We start from the raw sequence: 12,729 nt of genomic DNA on the forward strand, positions 1-12,729 counted from the left end.
TTTCTGTGGTCTAAATGGTCAAAAAAATCCTTAGCTTTTTTAAAGTTTGTGTGTCCATGTTGTACTGTATGCTGTAATTTCTTAGTAGCTGTAACTTTCTGTGTGACATTCTTCTGCCACAGCATTTAGCAGAGAATGGAGACATTTTAATCTTCAGTTCAGGATTCAGTTTTGCAACAAAAGAATGAACTCAAAAATGGTCTCTCTCTCTCTCCAAATGAATAGAAGCATTCAAGGAATAAGCAGAATCAATGACACCAATGAAAAGAGCAGTGAATTCTTCATTGACATACTGATCTATTTAAAGTTATTTCATCAGGTTTGCATTTAGGAATGAATGGCTTTTTTTACTTCTAAGAAAGAGTATTGACTACAACAGTGAATAATGCAGTCAATTACAGTCGTTCTTATAAATGCTGAAATGAGATATTACTGTAGGCTTGACAAATATGGCATGTAGCAAAATGAGAAGGTTTGTGGTGTGGCTTATGACCAGTGAATAGGAATAAGTTTTCAAAGTTCTGTTCTGTTCACTGAACTACATTTAATTCTGTTGATTGTCTTGCTAAACCATTAACTTTTTGGAGAAAAAAATAATTTACCATCTAGAAGCACAGTAGAACCTGATGTGACTATATTGGAGGATATCCTAAAGCAGACTCCCTGGAGGTGGCCCAGTAAAATGTTTTCCTGTACATATTTGGGGGTATTCCAGTTGATGGTTTATATTCAGCCAAAAACCAAGTGTGTACTGTATTTTATAAATTCTTGGCTTTGCATCAGAATCTGTTGTAGTTTTCTCATGGTAGTGTATTCCCAGTGGAAAGTTAGGCAACCCCATTTAAAAATAATGTGATAACGCTAAACATTTTGCTAAGTAAAGTTGGAAACTACTTGTTATTTGTAAATCCATTAATATTCAGATGTTCTAGGTAGAACAGCACATCTGAATAAGTAAACACTTTGCCAGCAAGATTAGTTGTAATGTGTTGTAATTGAGACTGAGAAAACAACATTATTTGTTCTTTTCTCTTACAACTTCTACTGTGCTTTACCAGCCTCTGATGATCTGTGACTGTTCTGAAGAACATAAGAAGAATAATTGCCCTGGGTTTGGAAGAGCACTCTGTATAACATTCAGATTTTGCACTAAAGTTTTTAAGTAGTGAAATTCCTGTTAGCTTCCCACTGTTTTTGTTTATGGCTGAAGGATGGCTCATCATGTGTATAGTGGATTTTTTTTCCCTATGAATTTCATAGATGTATAGTATTCAATGCTTTCTTGCTGATACTTGCATTTTTAATGTAGGAACACTCATTTAAGTTTTTCTTATGCTAAGTAAATTTTAGTATGCTTTAAAACTGGTCTTAAAAAATACCAATTAGCAATTGTCATTTATTGTAGGTGCTACAAAATATATTAGAAACAGAAAATGAATATGCTAAGGAGCTACAAACAATGCTTTCAAACTACCTGCGACCATTACAAGCCAGTGAAAAGTATGTGAGTTTGTTCTGTGTTTTAAATTAAGTTTGAGATCTCTCATGTATTGGGGAGGGTTAACGTGGTCAAAATTTCAATGTCAATGTGTATTTTCCTCTGTGGACTATGAGGTTCTTGAGGCAGGACTTGCTTTTATTCAGTTTGCTTGCTGACTGAAACAGTCAGGTCCTTGATCTAAGAACCAGTAAGCACTTTCTTTTAGCACTGTAGATTGTATTAATGCATAGTTAGTCAATAACTGCAAACCTAAGCATGTTGTATTTACTTTGGCTCCAGGTTAACCTTGGCAAATACTTCATACTTAATGGGAAACCTGGAAGAAATAAGTTCTTTCCAGCAAATGCTTGTACAGTCTTTAGAAGAATGCACCAAGTAAGTACTATGCATATGAGATACAGTAAAATTCTAACATGCAAATATTTTTTTATTACTTTATTCATTGCTAATGTTGGGCATAATTTTTTTTCTTCTCACTGTAAGAATTGTTGCCACAGCAGTACAGTAATAGGTGTCTGGAGAATGTATTGATTGCTTGTACAGATAGATATTGGCCCTAGGATGCAGTTGCAGAGGTAGAAATTTTGATTTAGTTCAACAGCAATTTACAAATTTCCATGCTGCAATTGCATACTAGTAGGGAAATGGTGGGTTTTGTTTTGGGAGCATGAATTTTAAGAACTTTCTTAAAAGTAAGAGAAAGAATGAACAGACCTTATGTAATGGTGCAACAGTGGAGAAGGAGGTGACTTGGATGAAGTGCATTCTGAGAATGCCTGTGCTTAGTATTCTTCTGGCCTGAACAATGGTAGTCATGAAAAGATGCTGGGAGAGGTGGCCAGGATAGACAGAAAGAACAACCCGAGTTAAATAAAACCCCTCAGTGCTTGTGCTGCTATAGGAAGCATGAAGCACAGAAAGAAGGGGATGAAGACACTTCTCCTCTTTCTGTAGTTGAGGCTGAATTGGTAACTTGGTATTTTTCAGCTTGTTACCTCAGCACTTGGGGATGCTAGAAAGAAGGTGACCATATGACATTTGCATTGTCCTAACAACTTTCTGGTGTTAAAACTCCACTGAAAGTAAAATTTCTGTTTCTAACCTCAGTTCTGTCATTTTCCTTGTCTACATGGTCACATTCCTACTCCAGATTTTCTTGGTTTTTGCCAAGTTAGTAATTTGAATTGCTAGAATTTAAGGGCTTAGACAAGTTTCAGTCTGCTGAATGAATGAATGAATGTCTTGGATGCAGGAGAAAATACCTCTTTTGGCAACAGTGATCTTAGGTCCCCTTTAGTGTGTCCTGTTTTGACCTCTCCTTCCTCACTTCTGAGCTGCTCTGCATGAAGAAGCAGCTTTGTCACGACAAAGTCTAAGCTGCATCTCCACTGGGCAGTACCATATGCCTGGGACTGTTGCTGACTTCCTTCCTACCACCTGTCTTCTGCCCTTCTCTCCTGCCTCTATACAACTTACACCTGAGAGAAGGGAAGGGAGGATGGTGTAGTTCAGATGACTGTTCAGCAGTGTAATGGAAACATTCTTGAAATGGTCTTTCTTTCATTCTGTGTGTGAGAAAGAAGGATATTCATTCCAGACCTCATCAGTAAAGTGCCTAATCCCTGAAAGTGACCATTTGTCAACAAACTCAAATGTTTCCTTTCTTTTCTTGTCACTGTGCTTTGTTTTCTCATTCTTTTGTTACCTTGATTTTGTTTCTGTGAATCAGAAGTTAGGGAAATAAAGTACCTTGCATGGAACAAACTGTCATCTTTTGAAACATTTTGTTAAGGTGGAGTAGGAGATCATATGCCTTAAATATTAATGCATAATGTCCTTTATTTGTTCTTTCTGCTAAGTGAAATGTTGCTGTGTAATAAACTAGGTACATACTGGGTGCTAGTAGGTGGGCACAGGAAGTGATGCCCTGGAGTTACTGAAGGGTTACTGCAAATATTTTGTATTATTGTCATTCCATAAATATGCTTGTTGTGCCAAGTTGTATTTTCAGTTTAATTTTCATCGTAGTGTCCTTGTGTTTGGAATCTAGTCCATCATGATTCCCATCCTGTAGAAGAATGCTTGCTCTACTGCCTTTTTTCTCTTTGTCATTTTGCCATATTTTTTTGGCTGGTGAATCTGTTCTGTAAACCTAGACTAGCTCCAGGGCTGAAAATAGATTTATAATTTTATTTTATTTTTGGCAGAGAAGCTACATCATTGAGGCACTTCACATTGCAACATCCAGTGGGGTGTTTTTTCTAACTTGGCATGTCAGAATGAACAAATGCCAATGTCCTGCCTGTTGTAGAGCTACCGGCCTACTTTGCTCAAAAAAATTTGTGTTCTTGGGCATGAGTTGAATTTTAAATTCCACACCCACCTTGAGACAGTTTTTCACTTGAATTTTCTTTTTAACACATCTTGGCATGTACTTCAGCAGCAGAAACTTTCCCGTACCGTACTTCTTCTTGCTTGCACCGCTTTGGCTTATTTAATCCTCGTGTTGTTAAACATTGGGTTGTGGGGTTTTTTTTGGAACATAATATGCTGTAGTGGGTACTTTGTGTGTTTTAGGGGGAAACAGTTATTTGAATTTTGGGTTGATTTTAGTTGTGTGCCACTCTTCCACCCTGCTCACAGTCTTGAAGCTTTTCTGGTTCGTTGCTAGAGGTTTGTCCTCCTTGAACTTGTCCACATTGTGGGGTTATTTCTGCCTTTGTAATCTCTGGCTGAAATGATCACACTGAAAGTATTGCTCTATGGGTATTTTTGTAGCTGGAGATTGAACCTAATTTGAACCCCTGCTCCAAAAAAAAATTCTTCCCTTTACCTGGGAACAGAAGCTGTCAGTCTATGGCTGTACTTCTCAATAAGGACAGGCACATGACACACAGGTCTGAGTGGTGTGACACCAGCCTGCATGAACTGCTTAGGTATAATCTTCTCTGTAGGAAATTGAAGTCTTTTAGATAGTATCACAGACTTATCCCCTTGCCCTGTAGCAACCATAGCTCGATTTTTGTCCCCTCTTCCTCATGCCCCTTCTGTTGCAGTCACAGTAACTCTGTCATCGTGTTCTGTGTTTAAGTGCAAGCAGATACTTCTATTCCTGAAGTGGAATGGAATTAAAAAAAAAAAAGGAAGGGAGAAGCCAGGGTGTGAGAGGGAGACTATTTAAATGTAATCCAAAACTAATTAGTGTTTCAGGTTTAGTTTTGGAGTGCAGATACAAATTAAGTCTGTTAAAGGTTTATCCAAGTATCATCCTTTACTTTTGGTTATCGTGGGTATCAACAGAAACAAGACTATCACTATTAAGTAAATATGAACACAAACGAGTTTAGATATCCTGAAACAAACATGCATAGTAACTGATGTCTGATAGGTAAGGCAAATAGACAATTAGTGAAAGGTGTGGTTTTGAAGAGAGCATTGAAAATTAGACTGAAGTGTTGTAAATGAGTTGAATACTGCCTTGTTTTGTGCAAACAGTAGCTCAGAAAGTTGAGAAGTGGCCCCTTATTTCAGTAACCTTGTTAACTGTGAAGCATCTGGAGATGACATCCAATCCTGTGTTTCTTCACAAACTGCACCTCTTGGAGTCATTAATTGCAATTATCCTGTAATAATTTTTACAGACCTTCACTTCTCTGCTATCAGCTTTTAACTTCAAGGCATTCTCTGTACTGACCTTCTGCAAGCATGGCAAACTTACTATTGATGCTCCAGCTACTTCAAGAGGCTGGGAGAGTGGAAGTAAATTCTGCTGTTTATCTTTGTGGGAGGAAGTGGAGAAGATCATATATTCTGTATTGTCACCTTTTTTCTGTCAGCTGTCAGGCCAGCTTTAGTTCAGTTCTCATTGCTGGTTTTGATCTGTCTTAAAACTAACCTTGTTGTTCAATCACACTTACTTTTTTATTTCTTTCCTTAAATTACCAGGCAGTGGGAGCCCATTTTAAATCTGGAGAAACAGAAGTGATAGCCATTGGATATAACTCCAACAAGCAGATAATGTCAGGTAGTTTAGATATAGTCATATGATGATTCCTCTAGCATGTCTACAACAGCAGAGCCTTTGTTTTGGTTCTCTTACATCTGTAAATAGAATTAAAAGATACCTTTGGGTTTTTAGAACTGAAGTTGTTATAGTTTATATATATATATGTATAAATATTTATGTGATTCCTTTTTAATTAAAGTACCAAATATGAGAAGAATATTTGGATGACAACTTCAGAATGAACTGTGAAATAACTGTGCTTTTTATTGAACACATTAATTACCAAAGGGTTTGTATGATGTGGTGATACACATTAAATTGTTAGTTTTTCAGCAGTTAAAGGAGGTATAGATAAGTTATCTACTGAAAATTGTAGAACACCTGCAACTAGTGCATGGATTAGAAAAGTTAAAGGGGATAAGTTGCCACCCACTTATAAAGTCTTTTAATTAGCTTAATTCAACAAAGAATGTGCAGTATAAAGTGGCAATGCATATGCAACACATGAAAGAGAATAATGTCAGTCTTTGATTCTGCTAAAAGAAAGCAGACGGAGAAGACACAGATGTCTGCTTGGTGCAAACAGCCATAATTCACCCTCCACCCACATCACTACAGTATGAAATGGGAATTTAACCATTTTTAGCAACTGTATATTGGAGCCTCCTGCTCTTTAATACTGAGTGATATGCCTTGAATATGTCTTCAGAGTTTGCAACTTTGGCTGCATCTATTACTCGAAGAATGTATTATTAGCTCATGCTTAGATTTATTTAAAGGGGACCAGCTGCTAGGCAGGAAATGCTGCTAGGCAGGCTGTAAGAATAGCATTCTCTCAGTATGCTGGGATTTTCCCCTAAAAACCTGCAAAACCAGACAATCAATGCTGCTCAGAATTTAAACTTTTTTTTTTTTCCAAGAGAAATAAAGATGCAGACAGTAAAATATGAGCCATGCTGATAATGTGGTCAGAGTGTATCTGTCATGATGTGTGTGCTGGGGATTCAGCTGTTGTTTTCTGGGTGTGTGTAATGAATATTGCTTTCAAATCAGGAAGCGTGTTTCCCCTGCCTCGCATTTTGAACGTCTCTGCAGTCAATTTTGACTTCATTTGGGGTAGGTCTTCCCACGCTGTGCAGAGGGACTGAACAGCTTAGTAGGAGATAGACTTAGTGTTTTGAAATTTGGGGGAGTATTTCTTGGCATGAACTCTGAATTCTGATTACTATGAGCAGACCTAAGGAGTGGGATAAGATGACTCTGTTCGAGCGGGATGGGAACATCCCCTGCCTGGAGGAGTGGTTGTCCTGGAAAACTGAATGTTTTCTCTTCTGCTGAGGTTCACTGGAGCATCTCTCACTTTTTTCCAGAGGGAATATACTAAATATTGATATCTAGGAACTTTATGTACATGTTCAGGACAACTACAGAAAATCTTGACTTTTAAAATTATTTTTTTTTCAGAAAAACAATATTCTTCAAGAGAGAATTGTTGGAACTGATCTTTGCGTGGAGCCCTTTGACTGTACAAACACTATATCTATTGAGTACTTACTGAGGACTCATTTAGCTTTATAGCAGAGTGAAATACTGGGTTTAAGAGTAGTAAAATAGATAACAAGAACAACAACAACAAAATCCACTGTCTCATCTTGCAAAGAAGCAAAGACTCTGCATACTTTTGTTAGGAAATGCAGTCTTTATGCAAGGAGAGCAAGTGCATGGAGAAATTGAAACATTTTGTTGTGCACATGTTGTACAGTGGGTTTAGGCAAGGTGTCAGAAACAAGTTTGTAGTCTAAGACTGATGAAAGTTTAGTGTCCCATCTTCTGCTTAGCTTCAGTGTGGGTTATACAATTGGCTATTAGCCATACCCGACAGCCTACAGGTGAAGAGGCTTAGTCCTTCAAGTGGGAGTTGCTCTGTCGAAAAGAAGTTTCATCCCTTCTGACACTCTTACAATATTGCTCTTTTGTTTGTCCAATTTATTTGTTCTCACATAGGAAGCAGCCCTGTATAGGTATTCCTGTGTGGTTCTGAGAATGGGGGCATAGTAGCAGTTAGGATGCATGGCTGGTTAGAGTATGTGCTTTTTTCTGTCAGTTGGTGTATAACTTGAAAATTATTTGAGATTATAAAAAAGTATGTGAGTGTGCTTTTTTACATCTCACCTGTATGGCTTAAGGAGTTAATAGGAATAAGACTGGAAGAGCTGCGCTCTTCTTTCACCCCCACCCTGCTTATATTGATGCAGAAATCAGAAGTCAGACTTGTACTCTCTGCTGATTGTACCAGTTCTAAGCTGGAGTTATGCAGCCAATTTCAGATATTTATACTCCAGATATTTTCTTGCTGCAATGTGCAATAACAGTTTCTGCTAAAAACTTTTGAAAATTACATTGTGTATATTCATACTGTCTTCCTTCATATCCTGTCCTTCTTTACTTATATGAATATGTGTATATTTCTTTGGAAAACTTGATCAAAACTGATTAGGTTTACTAAGAGTGTGTGAAAGTAAGCTTTTCTTCTAAGTCATCTTTTTTTGAAGTCACTGAGGCTGCTATTATTTAAGCACCATTTTATGCTAGACAAAATAAACTCTTCTGAACAGACTTGTAAAATTTTCCTTCACTGTTTAGCAAATGTGGTGTATCTGAACATGAAAGATATAGAAAGTGTTTCTGCACTGATGGTGGTAAAGCAGCATTCTTGCCCTGGTTACAATCCAACATAAAAGTGCTTTATGGTCCTTAAAAACTAAGATGAGTGACAATTGTGTAAAAACAGCCTGTTACTGCACTGTAACTGGTTTCTATTTGTGTTATTAGAGCTTAAGAGGGTACTTGGATCTTTTAATGAATATTTAAATCCTATCATCTCTGCTTGTGTAAGGTAAAGGAAGAGAATCCTGTTGCTACGCCATCCAGTTTTTGTCTTAATTGATGAAATAGTGCTTTTAAGATTTGTCATGGCATATATAAGTGGATCATAAACTGTTCTAACAGATGGGTATATTCACTGAAAATTTAATTCCTTAAAGAAGGTGCTAATTACCATTAATTTTTGAAAATATTTTACTGAATGACAGTTCTACAGGTATGTATTATATTCTACCTATACTATGGTGGCGTAAGCAGAAGGAGGAGAAAACTGTTGGATGCTGGTCAGTAACCATAGAAATCTATCTGTTATTTTTATAAAAAAAAACCAAACAAAAATAACAACAAAACAAAAATCACAAAACGAAACCAAACAGACACTGTGTCCTGGTTCTACCCCAGCCAGCTGCCAAGCCTCACGCAGCCACTTGCTCACTCCCCCACAGTGGGAACGGGGTAGAAGCTAGAAAACTCGTGGGTTGAGATAAAGACAGTTTAATAGGAAAAGCAAAAGCTTCTCACACAAGCAGAGCAAAACAAGGAATTAATTCGCCACTTCCCATGGGCAGGCAGGTGTTCAGCCATCTTTGGGAAAGCAAGGCCCCCTCAGGTGCAACAGCTACTTGGGAAGACAAACACCATCAGTCTAAACATCCCCCCTTCTTTCTTCTTCCCCCAGTGTTATACAGAGCAAGATGTCCTATGGTATGGAATATCCCTTTGGTCAGTTGGGGTCAGCTGTACTGGCTGTCTCTCCTCCCAGCTTCCCTTTTTTCCCCTACCTTCTTGCTGGCATGGCAGTACAAAAATCAGAAGAGGCCTTGGCTCTGTGTAAGCCCTGCTCAGCAATAGCAGAAACATCTCAATATTAGCAACCCCGTGTTCAACACATAGCCAAAACACAGCCCCATACCAGCCACTGTGAAGAAAATTAACTCTACCACAGCCAAAACCAGCACACAATATACACTGCTTTTCTAGGCTTTAATTTATTTCTGTCTGGTTGGTATTACAGTATTTTCATATTCATTATTCTGTTTTTAGGTTGCCTGAAGCTCAGCAGAGGGTTGGAGGATGTTTTCTAAATTTGATGCCTCAAATGAAAAGCTTATACCTTACGTACTGTGCCAACCATCCATCAGCAGTAAATGTTCTCACAGAACACAGGTATGTTTACTTTGTGGTCTTTTAAGTCTGATACCAAAAGGTGTGCAACATACTTGCATTGTGAAGCTATGATGTCTCTTTTGACATGTGTTTAGTATGGTAAACCTTGTTTAAGGAAAAAAAATTATTAAAAAAAAAGACAAAAAGCCCCATGACACAAAGCTGTTTCGTATGATCAGGACCAGCTTGTCACTTTTGGCAGTGTTATCGACTATTTGAAAGAATTTTTTCATTGAAAGAGCACATGCTGGACTCTGAATATGTAAAAGAAATGTTACTGGTTGTCATCTTTGTTTTAAAAATGTTGAGATCAAAACAAGTTTGTAAAATCATGGCATAATTGACATGACTACTAGTAGGCTTTCTAGACAGTTGGTGCACTGTAACTTAGCCCTGTAAAATCCTGTGTGTCTGTATGTACTGAACTTCATAATTGTATCCCCTTAGCTTTACTTTTGAGTGATAAGAGTATGAGCTTTTTAAGTTTACAAAATTACTGTTTTCTGTGTGTAAGAAGTAGGATGCCAAGTTAACATGATGTAGGGTTGCTCAGCTTTTGAACAGGCCTTCAATTTGCATAGTGGATGGCCTGTATCACTTTGAGGGAAAAGTATTGAGGCCAGAATTTGATTCAAGAAATCTGCTTTCACAAACTTTTGCTATGTATTTGTATTCTCCTGATGACCCACAAGCTGAATCATGTTATTTTGGGGCTTTTTATGTTTGCTTGTGTGGTGCAGGACAGAACCATGACCTCCTCTTGAAGGTTAGCCATAGGACAAATTCTAGCAAGATATATATTCTTTTTTGATTCATCCCCCCTTCCTTTTCTGTCTTTTTGTGATGGACAGAAATCCATCCTCAAGAATTTTGAGTATTCTTAGCACTTTGTAAATGAAGAGGAGCAGAATTGATTTTTTTACTATATTGTTAGCTTCTTTCAGGAACTCAAATTTCATTTTAACAGCAACATCATGTGGCGTATTTGTGAGCTTTACTCGTAATATTATGAAGATAAACCCCCTAGTTTTAGACAAAAAACTGAAGTATCATTTGTTAGTAATACATGCAACTATGTTTCAACCCTGGTTTACAAAATCAAGATGCAAATTGACATTACACTATAGGCAGAAAGAAGATAAGTTTTTGTTATTAAAATTCAGTAGGACAAAAAAATGTTTAAAACTCCCTGATGAAATCCTTTAGTGTTTGCTTTCTTTCAGATGGCCCTCTTCTAGTACCATTTTTGATAAATGGTTAAAATACTTGGGTGATCTGTGCCTGTGGGGTATTTAATACTCTTGGGCTTAGATTTTTGTTTGTTCGTGCCCTTATGCTCTTTCCATACAGAGGTCTGGGATTTAAACTATAGGTGGAAGATGATGTGTGACAGCGAAGTGATCATCTTCATTTCTTTAGATTTGGAGATTCTTGTAAAGGATTATCTTAACTTTCTGAACTCTGAGAAGTGGTGATAGAAATGTGAGAAGTGGTGATAGAAACCTGTTTATTTTGTAAATGGAGAAGAGAAGCATTTCTTCTCCTTCATGTTTCTTTGTACATAGATTGTCCTAAGAAAAATTCAGCTTCAGGTCTGTGAAGTCAGCTTGATATCAAATCCTGGCAGAGCCAATATAAGTATCATAGAGGAGTTAAATAATTTGGATGTGGAAGCAGGTTCAAAGCAATTGTGTTGTTTGTATGAGATAGCTTAAGAGAGAGAAGTTGTGATAGACAGTTCTCTGTTTAATTCTGTTGTGTTGCCAAACGTGACTCAACAGAATTAAATCCTGTTGTTTTTAATTACCCTTATTTTATTATTCTAATACCTTAATTTTTGTTGTCCAACACTGCTGTAGTTAGCAAGTGGCTTGACTAAGTATTCAGCTTGAGACAGCTGCCATGAAGAAATCAGAAAGTGGCTTTAAGCAGTTCTGAACCTTTTCCTCTTGGAATGCCAGAAAACTTTTAATTACATTGTTTTAAAAGTATGGAGAAAGAGGGGAATAACAGACTGATTGGAAAATAGTCAGAACTGTCTCCTTGTCTGTTTAGCTGAGATGTTTTTAATGTGTAAAAGCATCTGTTATAAAACTTAATGTAAAAATTACCATGAGGTTTGAGGATAGTCATGATTGTAATAATGATGAAACAGCTGCACTGCACTTAATACTGGATAAAAGACCCAGATTTAGGTCTTTTCTTAAAAGATGATGTTTTGTTGGTGTTTTTTAGGAGTACAATTTTAGCAGAGGGTTCAAAACCATTCTATGTGTTTTAATACCAGCAAAAAATAAGAGAGAGAAATGGGTGTTTGTGGAATACTTGGATTTCAATATCATGTTTGTAACAGCTGTGCTATGCAGTGGCATTTTAGAGAGAGGAAAAAGGAGCAATCTGGAGTGGTTTGATATTGAACATATTTGATTTGTAACAATCTTACTGTCTACAGAAAATTATTTCTTACCATGAACTCTGTGCACTTCATAAAATGAACAGGTATGTATTAACTGTGCCTCTGAAAGCCTTTTTACAAAAAACCTAGCAAATAATTTAAAGTCAAATTCTTATATCAGAAAATTAGTATTTTCTGCAGTTTATTAGGCTCACTTGTTTTTGCTGGGAACCATACCAACAAAAAAGAAATCAAAAACATCTCCTAGCTAGGTGCCCTAGACGAAACTTCAGAAACTTTTATTTTGGTTTTGGTTTTCTTTATTCTATAAAATATAATACTGTTGTTTTTTTACTGTCACTGACTAAAAATAAATTGAAGAAAATTGTCTGTCATTAACTGAAGCATTAACGGTGTTTTTTCTTTAACCAGTTGGATCACTGTAACATCAAAATTGTAAGCAGTTGTCTGGTTTGGTGGAATATTACACATATGAGGTTTTTATATGTCATTTGCTGAGATATTAAGCATGCTCTTCAAGCAGTGTTGTAATACCTGTTAAAATGTTGTTGACACCTGGTAGAGTCTGTGTCTATGCATATTTATATATACGTTAAAAAAACCCCAGGATGTTAAGTTACTCAGAATCATTGTGGACTTCTAGACAAAAAATTGAATAGCATTTTTGTGAAGCCAGTTCTAAATAGCAGTACTTTGGGTGGAATTAGAGATTTAAAAGGGGTATTCAGTTGGAATGTGACCATCTTTTTTTTTGCC

The 12,729-nt window shown here is 36.9% G+C and overlaps 1 protein-coding gene across 6 annotated transcripts in view; it reads left to right on the forward strand.

Moving 5' to 3' along the window:
- The window catches only part of ARHGEF7 (Rho guanine nucleotide exchange factor 7), a 108,374-nt gene that overhangs the window by 52,645 nt on the left and 43,000 nt on the right, over positions 1-12,729 (forward strand). For all 6 annotated transcript variants that reach the window (XR_003916323.1, XM_018084135.2, XM_018084137.2 and 3 more), the window contains 3 exons: positions 1,406-1,500; positions 1,781-1,876; positions 9,435-9,557. Coding sequence is in view for 5 of the 6 variants with exons in the window: in XM_018084135.2 (XP_017939624.1) it covers positions 1,406-1,500; positions 1,781-1,876; positions 9,435-9,557 (314 nt within the window). In the remaining variant the exon portion in view is untranslated. The remainder of the gene's footprint in view (positions 1-1,405; positions 1,501-1,780; positions 1,877-9,434; positions 9,558-12,729) is intronic.

Source organism: Manacus vitellinus, unplaced genomic scaffold (genome assembly GCF_001715985.3).
Source record: "Manacus vitellinus isolate BGI_N305 unplaced genomic scaffold, ASM171598v3 scaffold_7_pilon, whole genome shotgun sequence".
NCBI classification, from domain to species: domain Eukaryota; kingdom Metazoa; phylum Chordata; class Aves; order Passeriformes; family Pipridae; genus Manacus; species Manacus vitellinus.